Below are 20907 nucleotides of genomic sequence, written 5' to 3'. Positions count from 1 at the left end.
TACTTGTAGGGTACACAAAGGTAAATGAAACAGACATGGCCCCTACTTATATTCTAGTGGGAGGGTAGCAATGACAATTGATTAGTCAATCACCCTTTTAATGGTTTGGGTCTCACTGGGTCTTATACATCCAAAGTTGGGTGTGTAAACCTGGTTAAGGTGATATGTCCTTCTCACTTCTTTCATTTTAAAGATTAACATTTTGATAACCTTTGGGTGTAGCATCCTTTGATTAGGGCAAGAGTCCGTAATTTTAATCTACTAGTTGAGAACAGAAGTGTTGATAAAAGCACACTATATTAGTTGAAAAGTTCACCCCAACACCCAAACAGACTAAGAGTTCTCAGAAGTGGATTATCTGGTTTGGTGACTCACCATCAGACATCTGAGCTCACCCACAACAGCACCTGTGTCTGCTTTCCTCAGCCTTCCCTCAGCTGCGGTAGCAGAAGCATTTGCAGGACTCCACACGTGAGCACATTTTGCAGGAGGCACCTTGCTTGCCTTACCCTAGTCCTGGCCCTGGCAGCACCAAGCACTTACTGAGACCCAGGACCTACTGAAGATTACATGTGATCCCAGCCTTGGAGATCACAGCTGAGCCAGGAAACATGACTCACGGGGACAGTAGCAACACAAGGGAGTGTGGCCTGGTATCCAGTGCTAACTCCAGACCAGAGTGCTCCAAGACCTCGAAAAGAACTCAAAGAGAGTTGAGATTTGAGCTCAGCCTTGGCGGAGGGTGGAGTTTAGATAAGCTGAGAAGGGAAGCAGAGTTTTAGCCAAAGGAGAGAGCATGAGTAGAAGCATCATGGTGAGATGGAAATATCATGGCTTTGGATCTGGATCTGGTTTCTCTGTGATCCTAGCAAGTTATATAAACTCTCTGGGCCTTGTTTCCTCATTTGTTAGGTTACTACTGCTCTAAAAAGATGACTGTGCCTTGTGTGTCAAGTGTCTAGTATAGTGGCCTCCCACGTACGGTGGGTACTCAATAAACGGTAATCGTAAGACTGTTAGTGCAGCTGTATGAGGAGTGAGGATGGGGCTAGCTGAACTGGACTTGGTCCAAGGTCAGCCTTTCACTTTGTGCTTCAGGGCAGCAAGCAGCAAACCAACCGAGCTCCCTGCCTGCCTCCCGCAACCTGCTACACCCAGAACAGAGCCTCTCCTTAGTACACACCCTACCGAGCACTTGGCAAGCTGCTCTCCCCAGCCGGTCCCAGGCCTCACCCCACTTCAGGGCTATACTGCCAGGGTGTGGGGAGCTATTGAGGATCAGGGATTGTCGGCCCCACCCTCGCCAGGATCGTTGATCTCAGACCTGGCTTGGCCTCCCACACAATCCATCCTCCACACCTGCGTCTGGTGAACTCAACACCCTTGCTCCCATGATTGCCCTCCTCAGGCACCTCTGCTGCCGAAGCGCTAGCCTTGGCTGCACAGTGGAAGCCTCTGGGGGGGGCTCTTAAAATCCCCATGTCCAGGGCACACCCAGACGAATCGTATCAGATTCTCAGGGAGGTGGGACCTCCCCCTACCCTGGCCTGATTATGATGCCTGAAGTCCCCATTACCGTCTCCTTAAAAATAGCAGTGCCCCCCACAACTCCTCCTTTAAATTCTGGGAGCACCTCCTCTAGCAAACAAGGAAGCACCTGCCATTCTTTCCACAAATCCTTACTGAGCACCTACTATGTGAGAGGCTGGGTGCTAGGGACTGGGTATCAAAAATTGACACTTCTACTAGAGAAGAGCTCAGAGACCAATGGTGTGTGAATGTCGACATCAGCACTTAGCAGCTGTGTGTTCCTGGGCGACTTTCTCTGCCTCTCTGAACTCGTTTCCTCTTCTGCAGATTTGGGCTAGTCAAAGGCACAGAGCTGTGGTGACGGTTCAGTGGACTTCCCTGGGCCAAGTACTCATCAGGCGGCCTGGATCTAGCGGGGCTGAAGAATGATCGCTATTGTTACAAACAAAAATACTCCCAGGTGGTAGAAAGAAGGTGGCGTGGGGGAATACTGGGAATACTCGTAGAGCCTGCCACGGAGAGGCGGCAGGGATGAGGGGGAGGTCGTGAGCGCTCAGGACCTCCCACGAGGTGATGCGCGGAAAGCAGATGAGGGGGGACCGGGGTGTGGACAAGGCGCCCTGTCCTCGCACTTCCTGCCCCCATCCCCCGGATCAGGCCGGTTCTCCCTACTTCTCTGAAGCGTAGATGAGTCTGGGGTCAGAGCACTAGCGCTCTGATCTCGCCCGTTGTCCCCCGAAGCCCTTTGTCGCTCAGCCAGGCAACAAACCCAGCAGCCGCTCTACTCCGGGCTGGATTCGCCCCAGGTCCTTTCGGGTGTCCCAACTTTTGCTGGGGAAGTGAGGGCTCCGGGCGAGCCGGGCGCACGGCCCGGGGGCGCCCCCTTCCGGCGGCGCGAGCCACTGCAGCGGGTCCTGGAGGGTGCCAGGGTGCCACGCGCGACTGGGAAGCGCAGCCAGAGCGAAATCTGAGCCCCAGCCCCACGCAGCCTTCGTCCTTCGGGGTGGGGCCGTGGCAGTGGCATTGCGGCCCTGGCGTGAGCGGGGGCTTGAGGAATCAGCTTATGGGGTTCGTGTTCCTAGGAGGGTACTATTGTCTCCTGTAATTTAATTTTCTCTCCTGAAAGCGTTGCTAATTAAATCCTTTCTCCGGTGAGCCGTCGTCCTCCCCACCCTCCACCCCTGTTTATTAATTACCCAGCACGTGCGAGGGACTTCTCGGCCTCAGCTGCCAGGCGGGCTCGATGGATGGGCCTCACTGCTGCCTGCTTGGGTTCCAGAGCTTTCTTTGCACCTGGACCAGGCAAGCAATCCTCAAAAGCTGAGTAAAAATCAGGAGCAGTCCTTCCCCTGCAGCAGATGACTTCTGATGGCTGGGAATCCATCAAAATCAAATGTCATTTCACCTCCCCTGCCTTTCTAACTCTGAAGTCATACCCCTGGCTGCTTTCTCTTGTGCACTATTCCTGCCTCCCCCTCTAGCACCCACAGCACAGGGCACTCAGTAGGTTTGCCAGACTGGACCCAGTGGCTTGTGGAAGGTCACACAGCATATCTAGAGCATAGTGGGGACTAGAACTCAGATCCCAAGCTTAGCCTCTCAGGGATCCCAAACTCAGAAGCCTCCAGGGACCACACTGGCAGGGGAAGGGTGTGGGTAGCTCTGTGTTGGACAGTGGGGAGGGTGGAGTCTGGGACATAGTAGAACATGCTTGCCCCTTTTGGGGGGTCACCCAAGCAATATGCCCCAAGGGTGTCCAGATCTTGAGAAGTCTAAGAGTGAGTCCATTGTCCAAGGATGGTGTAACCTGCTCCGGGTCACACACAGACTCAGTGGCAGAATGAGTGGGTACTCTGGACTCACAGTATGGCGATCTTTTCACGATGCCCCTTACTGGCTGGGGATATGTGAGCGCCCATTTCCCCCCCCCCGCTCCCCATCAGTTCTACCCATCAGAGGCCTAGTTCCTGACCCATGCTGGAGGAGTTACCCAGGCTGGCACCCCTCCCGCCACTCATGCAGGGCCGCCATTCCTCTCACGGTCCCTAATGCTTTGGATGCCATTCTCCCTCCTCTGTATCTGAAACCCCCCATTCAGACCACTTCTGGCTCAACTAGCTGCCTCAGTTAGCTGTCAGGCAGAAAAAGAAGGCAGCTCAAGCAAATCCCTCCCAGAATTTGAAAGGAGTTGGGGTGGGGCACTGCTATTTTTAAGGAGATATTAATGGGGGAGTTCAAGCAGCCAGGAAGGGAGCATTCAGGGATGGGTTCTCTGAGGAGGAGCCCACACAGGGACTGCCTCCTCTGTGGAAGGCCTCCCAGTGCTACTCGCTCTCCGCTGCTCTCGGCTCGGGGTTCCCCCTGCTCCTGGCCTGCAGAGCTTGGCGTTAACTCTGCCTTCAGTGTGGAGGAAATTAAAACGTGGTCCCGCCTCTGGAGGCTTCTATATTCCCATGTGTCCCAGAGGAGCTTTGGCAGGTGTTTTCTCCTCAGAGCCCACTCCCTTTTAGGGTCTTTGGTTCCTGCCCTGGTTTCCAAGGGTGGGTGTGGAGCTGTGCCCAGCTGTGCTCAGCCCCCTGACAGTGTCTGGTCCCCTCCTGCAGGCACCCTGACACTGCCTGGTAGGGCAGCGGCCCAGAAATAGCTCAGGTCTTCTTCCCTGGCGAGGCATCATCCTTGAGCCCTGGGGTAGGGTCCCCAGCCTGGACTGTCCTCAGACCTCCACCATCAGCCTCCAAAAGAAACTCTTCATGCAGGACAATTTGCCCGTTATCATCAGCCTCAGAGGGACCAGGTTCACCGTGTAGGCCCTGAAGCCAGCCTGTTTTCACCTGCAGAGCCACCTGAAGCTGTTTTCACCTGCAGAGCCACCTGAAGCTGCTGACTGTTAGCTCTGTGAGGCTGCAGAGGCTGAGCCTAGTTCCTTTCTCTGTATCCACCAGTGCCTACTGCATAGTAGGTGCTCCATCAATGTGTTGAATGAATGAATGAATCAATCAATCAATGACTTAATGAATGAAAACTTGACTCCTTGTTACATTTCAGCAGGGAATTGATTTGGGTGTCTATAATAGTCCACAATAGAAAGCTAATCTAGTGTCTGGGTTCAAAGGATACCTTCAGAAGCAGGCAGCCTGTGTTTGAATCCCAGCTCTGCCCACAGGCTTTGGGCAAGTTATATAACCTCTGTGCCTCAGTTTCTTCACATGGAAAATAAAGGTAGTAATAAAGCATATCTCGAGGGTTGCTATGAGAATACGTAGTTAATCCAGCTGCAGTGTGTGTGACAAGGGCCTGGCCTGGAGTGAATGTTCGGTAAATGTGTGTCATCATGAGTGGTGGTAGAATTGCAGCATCGGCAATAATGTCGTGCCCTGTGCCACAGGCTAGGTGTGGGGGAACCCGGAGGATTCCACCGTCGCCATTCCTGCCCTCCCAGGTTTACAGTAGAGCAGAGAGATGAAACCCACACTGGAGGGAGGGAGGAAGAGCGATGGATTGTTGCCAAGTAGGGTGAGCCCCCTGGGTGTTGGACATGCTGAGGAAAGACCTCGTGGAGAAGTGGGATGTAGAGGGGCTGGGAGAGGCCTAGAGGCATGCTGGGGCCACTGGGTGATGGCGGTGCAGTGGGGAGGTGCCCACGTGGAGGCAGAGGGCCACAAAGGGGACGTAGGCCTCTCCAGGGAGGAAGAGGGGCTTGTACATCATGCAAGTTCATCCCTCCTTTTCAGGATCTTTAGCCTTTTCAGTTATACCCTAGCTCCTGGAAGCCATCTGGGTAGGAATGGTTTCCTTCCAACCCTATTTGCTGAAGCTATGTGGACAAGGAAGTACTGGGGAGCTCCCACAGGCTCCTCTGTAGGCTCAGAGGGCTTTGGGGCTCTCTGATGTTTCCAGGCTGATTCCATAGGGGATGAAGGCGACCCTCTGCCTGTGGGCTCCCGCCTGGGGGACACTGCTGACTGAGGAAAACGACATGTCAGTCTGTGCTTGATTCACCCAAGAGGAGCAGCCTGAACTAGGCTCAGTCAAGATTCTGTAAGATGGGATCGGAAGGAGGAGGCAGAGGCCACGGGGAGTGTGGCCTGAGGACTAAAATTTCCAACTGTGGCTGCAGCATATACACCCATGCCCCCCTCACTTCTGAATGGACACTTGGAATCCCCCAAATCACTTGGCATTCCTGCAATCCCACCAGTGGCCCTGCTTTTCTGCCCGGCCAAGTCCTATTCATCCTGCATGACCCTGACGTCGCCGCCTCTCGGAAGTCTTCCAGCCTCCCCATGGCCAAGTGAGTGCTCTCCTCCGGCTTCCACGGCACCCTGTCCTTCTCTCCCATCATCAGCCACTGAGGCATAACCATCTGCCACTGGTCCTTTTCCCCTATCAGCAACCCGAGGTCAGATAATGGGCCTCGTTCATCTTTGCATGCCTGGTTCTTGGCGTCATGCCTGGCCTCGAGTCAGCGTCAATGAATGTTTGAGGAATGAATAGAGGAGCTGGGCCAGCACCACCCACAGCGCGAGCAGTGAGGGCAGAGGCCAACATCAGGCAGCTGGGCTGCCACAGGCATCCCCTGACCTTCCAGCAGGCTCGCCCTGGCTGGTAACCAGGTCCACGGTTCTGCTTCACCTCTAAAACGTCTCACACAGGGCAGAACAAGGCACCCTTGCTCTCTGCGCATCCCCTCCTTTTCTCTACGACGGGGGGCTGCTTCCCAAGCATCCCTGAGAGCATGCCCAGAGGTGGGCAGGAAGGGGAGGAGGGTACAGAGAGGAGCCAGGGTACTTGGAGGACCAAATGCGTAGAATGACAGGGGCAGCCATATCCTTCAGGAAAAGACTGTCTAAAAGATGGCCCCTGGGACCTAACGGCTGGCTTCCTCATTATAGCAAAGGGGGATGTGGTTCAGGTCTCCATGAGTTCGTCATCTTCCCAAAGCTCCTTTGGTTCCTGAACCCTGGAGTGAGGCAGTTCGTATTTTACCTAATTTGACACTAGGGCATAGAACAAACAAGAGTGCCCACTTTCCAGATGGGAATATTGAGGCACTGGGGAAAAAGTGTCTCACTGTATCTAATACGGGGTGTGTGGGCCAGAGGACTCGTGACCTATATTCGCATAAGTAGATGGTTCCCCTCAGCTTTGGGGGTCAGAGAGTTGTGCCGCAAATACCACCTGCAGAGTGCCCTGAATCCCTTCCTCTCACAAGGTGGCACAGTGGTTTGGAAACCACAGTGGTTTGGTAACGACAGAGGAGAGTGCTTCAGGTGGCCCTGAACCCCAGGGTCATGGTATTCTCCCCACCCCGTGCTCATGATGGCCTGTCCTTTGAGGTCACCCTGATCACTCTGTCACAACTTGCAGGATCTCTTTGGGCCCTCTCCCCGGCACCCCTCCAGTCACATCCATGTCTGTGAAGTGGCTCTGATACCCTCCCCTCCTGACCAGCCCACAGCCAGTATTTCTACCCAGACCCTGTTCTGTCACACTCAGGTCATAGCAAATGCCTCTGATTGGGTCCCTCCCATTTCCAGTCTACCTGCTAAGACTTCACTTTCTGAAATCTAGCTCTAATCATGTAGCTCCCTTGTTCACAATCTTCAGTGGTTTCCTGCTACTTGTCAAACTCACTCCTGACCTCTTAGCTTGGCATTCAAAGCCCTAGTGGTCAGATTCCAATTCAGCCTTAACTCCCTCTTGCTTTTCCGTGGTGTCCCCTATGCTTACCATTCTGTGACAACTCCAAGGCTCCAGACCCGTTCCTTCTGTCTGGAAAGCCCTTCCTGTCCATCTCTACCTGCTGAGAGCTCATCCGTCCCTCCAGGCCCTTGCACAAATGCAGCTGTATATGCTCTTCTCCTCTGAGCTCTCTCAGTAACCTCTCCTGGGATATGAGCCCCTGGAGGACAGAGTTGTCTCATCCGTCTTCCAGCCTCACAATGTACAGAGCACAGTGCTGGGCATATCAGGGGAATACGAGATGCAGAGTGAGCAAATGCACACCCAATTTGTGTACTCGTTCGGTCAGTATTTATTGAGCACCTACTATGTGCCTTTGTATCCAGGATACAATGGTGAACAAAGCAGGTGTGTCTGCTCTATGGAATGTAGACAGTCCATGCTCCAGAATGTGCGAGCATTAGCTAAGCATTAGGGATTTGCCACAGCTCCATTCATCCCCTCCCCACCTGCTCCTGTATGTCTGGAGGCTGTTGCCCGTTGGCGTGTGTTCAGGGGCTGCAGACTCACATACAGCACTGGCCTAGGCTAAAGGTTCTTTAACAGCCCAAGTAGAATCAGTATTTTACAGCTGAATTTCCAGGCCTGCACATTCTTAGGATGCATCAGAGGCCATGCCCATTGCCTGCTCAGGGACCACTCCCTGCAGGGCTCAACCCCCTCCCAGCTGTCCCCAGGGCTGGGAGGTCCAAGGTCTCCAGGTGTTATAGGGGCTGTGAGGGCGGGGCGCCCTGGATGACCCTCAGGGGTGGTCATCTCTGACTGTGATAGATTACACTCTCCATTGTCTCCCCACCTGTCCTCTGACACGGAAAGAAGTGGGAGAAGAGGAGGAAAGTTCCCAGGTCCATCCCTGGTCTGTAGACCTGCTACCAACCAGGGGTGATACCCACACATTTACCAACCGCACAGCACACCCCTGACCAATCACCATGGGCACTGGCTGAAATACTGCAGCAGGGGGCTCACAGACGCCCTTTTAATTGCTGGATTACTAGATGAGCCAGGGGTCCCCGGGGAGGAGCGGGAGCAGCTGGGCCAGCAGCAGTCTAGACAAAGGTGATGTACCTACTTGAACAGAAGTATTTTTGATACTTACCTTAAATATTTTAACAGCTAGTACGACTGCGTCAGTGCATTCCAGCCCAGCTACCAACCACAGTGCCCATACAATCACAGCAAATCCAATTTAAAACCACATATTTTATTGATGGCCTTCATTGACAATACAGGGTCATTTGTACAAATGCTCCTCGAGTCCCACACGTGGCAACCTTCCCGTGGTTACCCCTCATGGCCCAATCTGCCAGGAGCTGACCCCCTGCAGGTTTCCGGTTGGCTCCCTCCCCCAGTGGCCGGGCTCACAGTGCTGAATCTCCAGGAGGCCAGACTGGTTTCCAGGCTTGAGCGTGGGGGTCAGGAGATAGCCAAGGCCTGCATCGCCCAGTGCCTTTCCCCTCCTTTTCCACTCCCCCTACCTAAGTGTGGCCAGAATGGGAGTGAGGATGGCCCCCCGTGACTCCTCCATCCAGGCACCCTGGGGTCTCCTTCAGCCCTCTCTGCCACAACCCTCCCCTCTAAGTAACCTGCCCTGCCCACCACCAAGGTGGCAGTGACCATTTTTCTGGGGGTGGAAGTCGGTTCATGGGGGCAGTGACAAGATGTCCCTGATGGCAGGAATCTCATTGTCTTGTTCACCACTGTATACCAGTGCCTGAAAGAGCACATAGTTTGCACCCAATAAATATATGTAGCATACATGACTGAAGGAATATGAGAGGAAGTATGAGCCGGCGAAGCCATTACTACACTAGCCCTCTAGGGGGCGTGTAGGCTGCACCAAGGTAAAGTCCTTCCAAATTCTGCTCTAGAACTCAGGATGTTGTGTGGCAACAGTTGAGGACGCTGTGGCCACCAGCTGGACAGTGGTAGGGTGTGGGCTTGGCCCCTGTTGCATGCATGGATGGCAGACTGGCCTTGGGACCCAGTCAGGAGGGAGCACTTGTTTTGTACCCACTCCCTCATCTGCCCGAGGGGTCTGGTCCCCTGAACACACAGCAGTGCCCCTCTTCAGAGACAGGCAGATAAGCGGGGCTGGCCTGGCAATCGCACCCCTATGTTCTAGTTTCCCTCATTCCACAGTCTCAACTCTGCCCAGCTCACCCTTCATAGTGAGCATGACCTGCTAGCTGTGCTCGCCCCACCACTGTGCCCACCTGCCCTGATACTGCTCTATCTCCCTGTCTTCAAATGCCAACCCCCTCAACTAGCATTAACACCCACATAGTTCTGTCTCTCTAGAGACTCTCTCCTTGATGGTTGGGTAGGCTCCTGAAGTTTTGCCTCATGATTTTCAGACCCTTTCATGCCTGGCCCACCCTCCATGAAAGCAAATAACTCACAAGCACATCTACAGATCTTGCCTCTGGACGTGGCAATCATGAGAGAACACTAGACTATTGGGGGCAGAAAGGAATTTTCCCTTCCCTGACCCTGTGCAGAAATTCTCTCCACAGCATGCCTGCTAGATGACTGCTTAGTCCCTGCTGGAATACCTCGAGGGCACTCACTAACTCCCCAAGTAGACATTCAAACATTGAACAGTTTTAGCTGCCAGAATGTCCTTTATACGGGGCAGAGATGAACACATATCCCTCTCTCATTCTCCTCCCCCAAATATACCATCGTCCAATTTCTCTGTGACCCTCTCTCTTCCCCTCCCCTAAGTATCTTTCCTCTCTCTCTCTCTCTCTCTCTCTCTCTCTCTCTCTCTCTCTCTCACACACACACACACACACACACACACGCACACACACATACACATGACCCCTTTTATGTGGTTATGCAGTCACATGCCTCTCTCATTTATCAGTATCTCTCCTTTCTTTTTCTCTTCTCCTTGCCTTCCCAGCATCTAGCAAAGACCTGGAGGCTGGAGACAAGGGGAAAGGCTGGAAGACTGCCAAGGAAAGGAAGCATCCAGCCAGATCCTGGACTGGGCTGGGGTGGCCAGCTGGGGCACGATGGACAGGGGACAGCAGCTGGAAATCCCAGACCATTGGCTGCTGTGTCCCAAAGAAAGGGCCTTGCAAATTGGAGGGGGTGGGTGAGCAGCAAGCTACAGCGTTCTTTTTCCCTCCCATTGCCCCTAATTCCACAGAGGGAACAAGGACACACACCCCTCCTTTCCCACCCTCCTTAGCAGTTGACGTGGTGATTTTAAACATTCGGTAATTTTAAACCTTTTAGCCAGCCTCCAGGTCCCAGGGAATATCATAGCAGCAGCACGAGTCTCCTCCCAAATTCCCACATGGGGCTTAGAAGAAGAGCTCTAACCAATGGCAGTGATGACATGAGACATGGTGGAGAGTGGACAAGCCAAGCAGAGGGGAAGTAGGGACCCCAAGGAGAAGAAACAAAAGCAGAGGCCTCCGAACGGCAGCCACCTGGCTAGCCCGTGGGGAGTGTAGCAATGCCTGGGTGGCCATTTTTCCTCCTTATTATGATCCACCTGCCAAAGCTATTCTCTCTGTGTCACAGACCAGGGGTGGAGGCTAGGACCTTACCCGCTCGAGATTGGAGTGGCTCATGGATGGAAACAAGGGAGCAGTGGGCTTATGTTCAGGAGGAGTCAAGACACACACACACACACACAGAAATGATGGACTTCTGCTACTTGTCCTGATGCTTGGAGTTCTCGCCTCCAACATAGAACATGGGGACCAGCAGGCCCAGCAGCCACCTTTTCCCAAACACTTCTTGTAAGTTCTTGCGCCAAGGCCGGGCCCTCACCGCCACCCCCTTCCGCACCTGGTGGCGGGTTTGCCCCCGGAGGATCAACAGCAGCTGATGGCAGCAGAAGCCAGCGCAGGCCAGGCCGATTGCAAACCAGAGGTAGAGCATGAGGATGACGAACATTTCAGAACCGAGGACAGCTCCTGCAGGGGGCGGGGAAACACCAGAATCGCTTTACACCCAGGCCACGTACGGAACTGCAAACACCGCAGGCGCTTTCCGCTAGGAAGGGAGGGAGATTAATGAGATTGAAGATACATTTTGTAGCAGTCTCAGCGCTGCAGCGGGGGAGAGGAAGGATAAACTAGTTGCCCTAACTTTTTCTTAGTGCTGTCTCCTGAAGCGATGGCAGAGCTGGGGACGTTGGGGGAGAAGGGAAGGAAGCTTCTCTGGTCAGTGCGTAGACACTAACATTTCCCCAATCGGGAGATACCCATCTCTCTCTGCCTTCTTTGTGGTCTGAAAACAGGGAGAAGGGATTTTTCTCAGGAGGAGAGAGGGGTGAGCTGAGGATCCTAGAGAGGAAGCTGGCGCCTGGGCAGCTGTCTAGACTGAAGCACCTTCTCCCTGTGGAGCTGGGAGCATTGACTGGGAGAACTCAGGAAAAGTGACAGCATGATGGAGAACAGGGCCTAGTCATCAAGAAAAATAAGTCACGCGCTCCCAGTGCCGACTTAGAATAATTCGGTCATTAATGTTAACAAGAGGACAGTGTGGCCCTCCAGAACATCCAGCCAGAGCTGTCCTGTCAGTCAAAGTTTGCTAAGGCTGGAAGAGGCCCCAAGGTCATTAGTTAAGCACACTGCTTTGGGCAGGACCTCCTGTAAACCCCTCTAAACCAGAGCTCTCTATTACTGGTTTTTAAACATTCGTTGAGTAAGATATCTCACACTCTGCTTCAGAGTTGGGGTGGTCAGTCCGTGCTAAGCTCGAATTTCCCAGCTCTGTGGTCTCGCACAAGTTTCTTCACCTCTCTGAGTTGCAGTTTGCTCATCTGTAAAATGGGTATAATAATGATGCACGAGGGTGGCATGACTCGGGAAAATTGTGTGTGAAGTGGCCAGCTTTCTGGTTCACACTCAGTGCAGTGCTCCCTGCTGAGAGTCATTCACTAACGAGACTATATCCAAAAAAGGCTCAACTTTAATTTCTTAGACCATCACGCTTTCTCCTTCTCCTTCCCAGGGCTTGCAGTCCTCACTGGACTGCAACTTTGGCAGCCATGGTAGAGACACCTACGTTGACCTGCCCAGTACCAGGGCAGTGGGCCCAGGAGAGGACTCAAAAGCCCTCCGCAAGCCCTCTCCCCCTGCAGGGTAAGCCCATCACCACCTCCTCCAGTGAGATAAGGTACCTGCTCCAGAAACCCCATCTTACAACATAGCTGATCTCTGCAAATCTCAACCATGTTCCTCCCTTCTCCAGCTTCCCCTGTCCCCCACCCCCAGCCCACCTCTTCCCTGGTCTCCCCAGGCTCCAATTTCCAGATCCCTGAAGGCTGGGCTTTTCAGACTTGTGCAGTCTGATTAGTGGTGGACTCAGCCCCCAGGATGAGGCTATGGCCTCGATTAGCATTTGCTCATGAGCAGTCTCTCCTGCCCTCAACCCGAGGAGCTTTGCTAGCAGGTTTCTCTTTGCAAAGTTGGAGACAAATAAGTCCAGTTGCCCAGGGGATGGAAAGCTGTCCCCAGCTGGCATTTTGAGCAGCCCCCCAGCTGGCTGGGGGCAGCAGCAGGACAGGCTCACATTGGGCTGTGCCATCCTTCTGACCCACTTCTTGCCATCAACAGCACAGGTTAGCTGAGGAAGCCACGTGCAGGAGAATGGATCCAGGGACCATGGTTCCCTCTGGGCTCGGGGAGTGCTGACAGGCAAAGATGACCCTCGAGCTGGAATGTGAGAACTTCAGAGCTGTCAAGTGCGGGCCTGCCTTGTAATTCAGCTGCAGGGAGAAGCCTGGGCTGATGGAAGCTGTTTGCCATGGGCTTTTTTCTGGTACTAAATCAAGGCATGAGGAAAAGACCTTATGGCCTTCTCCTGGCCGCTAGTGGCAGCTACAAAAGGCTATTCTGGGGTGTTTGAAGTGTTTGAAGTTGCCTAACCCGGCTGTCTCATCTCCTCTGAACTATTTAATAATATTTCTGCTTCTTTTAGAAAATCACAGTTTTCCTAAAGGGCCTGAATGGTCACACCATTCAATCTCTCCATCTCTACTTCCCACCAACCATCTGTAATACCTTTGATAGATCATCACCTAGCATCTTTAATATACATCAAGGGACAAGAAGCTCCCTCCCTCCCAAAGTGGCTCACTCATCAAGAAGCAGCTTCAGAGAGGTAGTGTGGTATAGTGGAAGGAATATGAGCTCTGGAGGCTAGCAACCCTGACTCAAAATCTTGGGTCGGAATCACACTAGTTGTGTGGCTTCGAAGAGACTTAACCTTGCTGACCATTTGGTCAGCCATTAAAATGGATATGATAATACTTCCCTCATAGGCCTGTCAAGAGGATTGGATGACATGAGACCTGCACGGCAGGTAGCACGTAATAGGTGCTCAAGAAACGTTAATCTCCTTTCCCTTCTACTGGACTATCGGGTGGCACCCACTATGCGGATGTACTTATCAAAATGCCGCAGCACAAGCCAGATGGCATCATCTTCATTTCCCATATGAGAAGAATGAGGTTCAGAAAGGTGACATAACATATACTGGTCCCACAAAGCCAAAAGGAAAGATAACTTCTAAAATCTACCTGGCCAGCCTCTTACCTCTTCAGCAGCCATTAGAAGACCCCTTCCACTTCTGGTTCACAGGGCCCACTCTCACAGCCATCCCATGCTCTGGTGGCAGATCTGACTCAGGGGACCACTACTGGGGACCACAAGTACCACAGGTGGGGAATAATAGTTCAGTCTATTAAACAACTTGAGCTTTCTTACTCCCTACTGTCTGCCTGTCCTCCTGAGCAGATGAGATAAGGTGTGTTCTCAACTGTCTGAGAATAGGGGGGGAAGAGATAAGGAGGGAGAAGCTGAAGAGGTGAGGTGTATGTGTGGGGGAGGGGAGAGAAGAAGGGCTGGCAAGGGGAACGAGGAAAGGTTGGCAATGGAGGAAGATGAGATGGGAGTTGGAGATTCGAAACCTTGGCCTCCTTATCCTGGTGGGTATGGTGATGAGACAAAAGATGGTGGGACGCATCCTTCTGCTGGAACAGGGATCTGGACCCAAGGTAGGAACTTTACTGGCTCTGCTCTCCCATCAGATCAAAGAAATAGGTCCCTCTTCCTTCCTTTCTTGTCTCCTAAACCTAGGACATATGGACAGGCATCAAGCCTGGGTTACCTCAAATGAAACTATTTCAAGATCTTCCCTTTGGAACCATCCACTTTTATGTGATGAAACTACTTGGAAAAGAAAGTGTAATCAAGCTCCGTGGCTCTCATCTCTCCACCTGCCTGTGCTCACACTCCACTCCCTAGCCCGCCCACCTACCCTCCCCCGTCCTGGTTATTTCAGTTCCAGAATCCTCCTATGCCAGCGCCAGGATCCAGAAGGCCCAAGAGCTCTGAGTTCGGGGCCCAGCTCAGCCACCAGCCCTCAAGGCAATCCCCATAGCTGGATTCTTCCTGGGCCTCTGTGTTCCCATTGCCAAATAGCACAATAGTTCTATGACTGTGAGGGACCAGGCTGCAGCCCCAGCAAAGACCGACATAATGGCTCTGCACAGAGTGGAGCAGAATTTTTATGAATGTCCAGCCCAGGAACATCAAGACAATCTTGGATTCTCCATGGAAGAAGCTGCACTCTGTCTTTCTTTGTCCCTGAAAGGTCAATGGGTGAGGAAACATGCTGTACTTGTATTCCCTGTGCTGCTGTAGGGGGCAGACCAGGGGCTGCTATGCAGTAGTAGTTAAGATCCTGGGCAAGCCGTTTAATCCCAGCTGAACCTCAGTTTCTTTCTTGGAGAAATGGATCACCTTCCTTGGAGGTGATATCACATATATACATGTGTGCATGCTAAATCGTAAGAACCAAGTCAGTCAAAATCAAAGGCCAGGGTAGGGAAGGAATGGAAGGATATGATGTAGGGGCAAATTTGAAGTCCAGCTAAAGTGGTAAGAAATGCCAAGAGGTATGAGATCCCTCTGGGCCAGGTATCAGGGAGCCGTTCTTGGGGCACACTATAGAAAGTACAGACCTCACCAGGTTGCCCAGCTGAGCACCACTGTGAAGGCCCACATGCTTGGCTCTGGCAGGTGTAAGAGCATCTGGAGGCTCAATCCCACACCAGTCCTGTGGTGTGAAAATGGAGCCATTAAACATGGCTTTATCTCCAACCAAGGTGCCCCCTCCTCTGAGCCATCTGCAGACTGGAGAATCACCTGGTGGGAGTCAAACAGTGGGCGGGAGGGCAAGAACGTAGCCTCTTGCTGGGGCTGGCCTGGCAACCTGTCAACCTTACCTGTCAACCAACCTGTCAACCAACCTTACTGTGGTTGGTTGGCAAGACCTTTGGAGGGCAAAGTCCTTGGGGGAATCTGAACAGGATTGGGGTCCAGGCAGAAGGTCATAGCATGGATATACCTCACAGGCTGCATGGAGGGATGGCCAGCACCCAGCCCTGCCTGGCACAGCGTAGGTATATTGCCTGGATCGCCACAATTCTATGTGCAAATGGACAGTTAGGAGCAAGGAGGAGAGGATGAAGGAGGATGGGGGTGGGGAGAGAGGTTGCCGGATGAAATACAGCATGCCCAGTTAGTGTGAGTTTCAGATAAATAACAGCAATTTTTTTTTGGTATGTCTCATGCAATATTTAGGAAATATTTATACTAAAAAGTTATGCCCTGTGTATCTGAAATTATAATTTAATTGGGCATCCTGTATTTTCATTTGCTAAATCTGGCAACTTTGGGATTGGTGGTGGGGGTTCTTTGTGGAGGGCTCAACCTGGCTGGCAAGGCCCACTCACCAGAGAAGAACTGGCTGATGGAGGTGGGAAGGAGCGTGAGGAAGGCCAGGGGGTGGGCGAAGGAGATGGAAAGGACAGCAGAGATGTAGGCCACGCCAGCCACCATGGAGTAGAGGCAGGCAAGGGAGGTGTAGAGGCAGAACAGGACGAAGTTGCGCATGTTCCTGCTGCCAATACAGTTGCCGGTGAAGAAACAGTGATGGTCGTGCCTCAGGGTGACTCTGGCGCACACTCGGCAGAAGTGGGTGCTGGATGGGGGACATGGAGCCTTCCTGGCCAAAGTCCCCTGGCAGGCGTCCAGGTCGTCGGGGGAGTTCTGGATGACCAGGACATAATTGCCCAGGGCGTTGGTTGAGAGGAACAGGAAGAGTGCCCCGTGGAGCAACGCAGGCGAGAAGAGTGGGGCGGCCGCGGGGTCCTCACGCATGCTGGGCAGGAAGAGGAAGAGCTGCAGCACGAAGGTCACCAAGGAGATGCACAGGAAGTAGGCGGGGGCCACCACGTTAAGCAGCCTCAGGGCCAGCATCCTCGATTACATTCCTAAGGGGCCCAGGGTGAGAGGAAGACTTACTGTGGTGTCCAGGGGGCGCCCTAGGGCGCTCCTCCAGTGCTGTCTGTGCCGCTCCACGCAAATCCGTGCTCTGCGACCCTTGTCCTTCGACCATCGCTCCTCTCTTCCCTAACCCCGGGCCCAAACAGGCTTGAGACCCCGATACAGCGAAGGCCTCTGGGGGCCTGGATTTACTTCCTGGTGCCCTCTCTATAGGTTTTTGAGCGACCTCGGCGCCGCGCCCCGGGGTCAGGCACCAGGAGAGCGAGGTTGGGGCCTGTTCACCATCGGAGGGGATGCGGGGCCGGGAGCTAGGACTCGGCTCCTTTACGGCAGTGGAAACGAGCCCAGGTTTGGGATTTCTCTTTCTGAACCCCTAGGAGGAGAAAGCTAAGGATTTAGGGTGGGAGCAGAGAGAAATTACCTCGTGGAAGTCCTGCTTCGCCTCCCCTTTCTCGGATCCCTGCTCACCCTCCCACGCCCCACCCCCATCTTGGGCAATACGCTGGGACCTCACCGTTAACCTGAGGCTCTTTAGAGGTATGTGTGCTTGTGGTCCGTGATGTTTGTGTGTGTGTGTGTGGGGGGGGGTTCCCTGTGTGTGACTGTACGTGTAATCTGTGTGCGCCTGGGTGTCTGTGTATATCTGTGTACACACACGCAGCCACTGCTACCTGGCTTTAAAAAATCAGTTAAAACAATTGATACATTCAAACACGCGCTCAGTCACCGGGTGGGGTGGGGGGCGCAGCTGGAATACCTGTATCAGCCGGTCCTAGTCAGCCCACCTCTCCGACGCTGGCAGCCTTGGCTATTTCTTTGCAAAGAGCGTTTTCATTTAAGGCGACGAAATTAAAATCCCCCCGTTCGTTCCAGCCTCCCGCCCCCCTGAAGCGAGAAACCCAAACAACCCCGATTGCACAGAAACCCTTTCGGTACCAACAAGCCCGCGCTGGGCGCAGGAGCAGATGCTTGGCAAGCCTTTGGGCGGACCGACCCCCGCTGCCAAGCGCAGCCCCCACTGCAGCCCCACTCCACCCCACCCCCCCAGACCTGGTTCCTGCCCAGATTCGGAGACCACCGGGAAATAAGATTCCCGGTGCCTGAGAGAACTTTTCCAGGGGCTAAGGAGTCGGGGAGCCAGAGAAGCAAGAAAAGTTCTGGGATGGCTGCTGCACCCAGGATGTGCAAATGCCAGGAAGCCTCCGTCCAGGCTGTCCCGTCTGAACTGGCGACTGATCACCTTGGAGTACCCTCTGCAGGTGTCAGTGCCCCCGGGGACCCGCGGCCGCCGTGGGGAGCGCGGGCCTCTCTCCCTCGCAGGTGCTCAGCACAGCGCACGCCCGAGGGGTGGTCGCTGGGGGCTCAGCACTGTCCCTGGCCATGCACTGTCGGGGGCTGCGGCGGCCTGCCCACCCCAGAGAGAGCCTTCGGCCTCGGGCTCGGGCAAAGCAAGTGTCTTCCCCACGCTAGTCGCCAGGGGGGCGCGGGAGCAGCCTTCAGATGCGCCGTGGCGCCTGCAGGGCGAAGGGCTGGGGCTGGGGGAGTGTGGGGCGCTCGGCGGGTGGCCGCAGCCGGAGCCCTAAGCCGGAGAGGGCACCGCGAAAACCGCCCGGGGGCGCGGGGGAGCTGTCGGTTCAGCACTGGCGCCTGCCTCGCCCACCGCGGAGGGCGGCATCGCCAGAGCCCCAGAGAGGCAGGCAGCGAGGGTGGCCGCCAGCTTCTCGGCCACCGCCTCCCTGATGCCGGGGAAGCCGCCCCCCACGCCGCTGCCGCTGCCGCCGCTTCGCCGCCGCAGAGGGGTGGGGAAAGGAACTCACCGAGATCTTGTCGCCGACAAGAGGAGCCCTGGACGCGGGCTCTCGCCCTCCCCGAGGCTGCAAAGTTGTGGGCTCGGCCCGGCTGGCTCGCAGTCTCCTCACGATTCGCTTCGGGGACTGGGCAGGTAGCGGGGGTGTGGGGAGGAGGGAGCGGGCAGCTGCAGTCCTCCCACTTGGGCGCCAGCGAGTGGGGGCCAGGAAGCGGCAGGGATGGCAGCTGGGTAACCCCCAGCCCCGCTATCCCTCCCTCCCCTCCTGGGGGCGGCGCTCTGGCCACCCCTCTCAGCCTCATGCACTTGCCCCCACCCTCCTCCTCGTTCCCCTGGAGCTGGCTGAAGCGCCCTGCCTGACTTCAGCTGTCGGTTCCAACCGGTATCTGGATTCAGTCCTGATGTGGATGCTCTAGCCATCATCCACTCCCCCCCTCCCCAACGGGCTGGCAAGCCCCCCTGCACTCTGGGACAGGGAGAAGTCTAGGGGCTTGACAACTAAGCGGCAAGGGACAACACCCATAAAGATCAGCGTCATGGTCACAGAGGGGTTGAGAGCCCAACTCTGGAGCCTGTCTGCCCAGATCTGAGTATCCACCATTCACTACTGTGTGAGCTTCACATTCCAATGTCCTCATCTGTAAAACAGAGATGTGAGGCTTCGATGTGAAGTCCCTAAACAGGGCCTGCCCATGGGAAGCACAATTGGCGTGATAGATCATAATTATTGATACTATTGATTGGGCCCTTAGCACCAGGCACTGTACTAAGCCCTTAGCACAGGACAGCTGTGTTAATCCTTTCATCAGAAGCTCTATGATCCCCAGTGTATGGGATTGAGGCACAGAGAAGCTAAGTCACATGCCCAAGGTCACACGACGGGTGGGTGGCAGAGCCTGGGTTTGAACCAGTGCACCCGCTCCCAGCCTCTACACAACCTAACATCACCCTGAGACCAGGGGGAACTCTGATTTTGGACAAGGGAGGACAACAGAGGGGCTTGTCCAGACACAGAGCTTGAACCAGAAGCATCTGCGTGGAGTCCTGCTTCCATCTCCCTGTTCTTGTTATTGCCTTCCCTTCCCTACTTCACTATTCTGAGGTGGGTACTGGGGGCACCAAGAGGGTGGGGACACTTGGCCAGTGTGCATCAAATGGGGGGAGGGGGAGGGAAGCAGAGCGAGCTTTAGAAACACTGCGGGAGCACTGGTGCCACCATCACTAGCTCAGCTTCCTGGGCTGCCATGGCCCACCTACCCGCTCTGTTCCACTCTTCAGGGTAAAGGCAAACATAACAAATAAATAATTGTTTATTGCTTTCTCAATTGGTTGATGTAAATAAGAGCAATCCCTTAAAATGAGGGCCATGTGCTTATCGGCTCAGCCTGTATTTTTGAATCATCAGATACTGTTTTCTCTGTATTTTATCAGTGTGCATCAGAATAAAAGGGGTCCGGGAAACCTGTTTGTGTTCTGAAAGGGTCTTACATAGAAGCAAAAGAGCAGCTTGCCAGGTGCTGGCCTCTGAGAATCTGGGAGCCCTGTGAGTTCAGGTGGCCACAGGGTAGGCACAGGGAAATACAAGTGGCCTTCTTTCCTTTAGAGCTGCTTTGTGTCAATATCATGGCTGTCAGGGGCCTTTTCACAAGCTCTGCCTGCCTCTCACCCTGGCTTGGGAGGGAGGAGTCTGGAGGGCTTGGTTTGGGCTGTATTGGTTGAAGATCTCCGTTCCCTAAATACCTTGAGAGTCTGGCAGTATTTCTAATTTTATTTTACATATGGGTGTGTGGTGGGAAGGTGTGTGTCTGAGTCTTTGTGTGTGTGATGGGAGGGAGGGAGGGAGAGGGAAAGGGAAAGGGGGGAAGGAGAGAGAGAGAGAGAGAGAGAGAGAGAGAGAGAGAGAGAGAGAGAGAGAGAAAAGCTAAATGAATGTGGGAAGATGTCAGTGGGGGAAGGAAATATTCAGCACCAGGAAAGAAATGGCTATCTGGCCATTCTTATCCAAATGCAAATGGATAAGAATAATTATTTATTTGTTTATCAACAGAAAAGGACGTTAAAGCTTCAGATCTCAAGCTAGTATTTCCTCAAACTTCAATTCTGGCCCCATCCGAATGAAGCAGACTAAGAAGGAACACCTTAGCGCCCTTGCTGCCTGTGGGACCTTGAGCAAGTCACTTTACTTCTCTCTCAGTGTTCTCATGCATAGAATGGGATGAAGATCTTTGCGGTGGTGATGATCAAATGGGATAGTGTAATTAATTGCCTCAGTCCTGGCAGGAGGTTGTGTGGTGTTAGCTTCTTCTTCCTCCTCACTCTCTTCTGAGCCCTTATCTTTATCCACAAGAATGTCTTATCTTTTCAACTAAAATGAGAGCTCCTGGTCTATGTTGGAAATATTTTGGAGTCTCCTCCATATCTCCTAACATGATGATTTGCCCAGAAGAGACACTGAGTAAAAGTGTATTGACTGATGAGTTGATACTGGTTTTTCTCTCAGAGGAA

General features: G+C 53.8%; 2 protein-coding genes across 7 annotated transcripts in view; one reads left to right on the top strand and one right to left on the bottom strand.

Annotated features, from left to right (window-relative positions):
- TMEM63C (transmembrane protein 63C) overlaps positions 1–20907 on the top strand; it is a 112230-nt gene that overhangs the window by 4595 nt on the left and 86728 nt on the right. Inside the window, exon 1 of one of the 5 annotated variants that reach the window (XM_033107831.1) lies at positions 17008–17132. The exons of the other annotated variants lie outside the window; for them this stretch is intronic. The gene's annotated coding sequence lies outside the window, so the exon portion shown is untranslated. Of the gene's footprint in view, positions 1–17007; positions 17133–20907 lie in introns of those variants that run through there. 5 annotated transcript variants of the gene reach the window in all.
- Positions 8451–18644, bottom strand: ZDHHC22 (zinc finger DHHC-type palmitoyltransferase 22). 2 transcript variants are annotated; one of them, XM_033107846.1, is made up of 3 exons: positions 18413–18644; positions 16043–16582; positions 8451–11210 (listed from the first exon to the last, which is right to left on the bottom strand). In XM_033107846.1, exons 2-3 carry the CDS (start codon positions 16566–16568, stop codon positions 10945–10947), a joined length of 792 nt encoding a protein of 263 aa, XP_032963737.1. In that variant the 5' UTR covers positions 16569–16582; positions 18413–18644; the 3' UTR covers positions 8451–10944. The 2 variants fall into 2 exon arrangements, with proteins under 2 accessions (XP_032963737.1, XP_032963738.1); XM_033107847.1 differs by lacking the exon at positions 18413–18644 and adding an exon at positions 17353–17557.

Source organism: Rhinolophus ferrumequinum, chromosome 6 (genome assembly GCF_004115265.2).
Source record: "Rhinolophus ferrumequinum isolate MPI-CBG mRhiFer1 chromosome 6, mRhiFer1_v1.p, whole genome shotgun sequence".
Lineage (NCBI taxonomy): Eukaryota > Metazoa > Chordata > Mammalia > Chiroptera > Rhinolophidae > Rhinolophus > Rhinolophus ferrumequinum.
The sequence above is the reverse complement of the archived record's forward strand: the minus strand, read 5'-3'. Positions and strand labels throughout refer to the sequence as shown.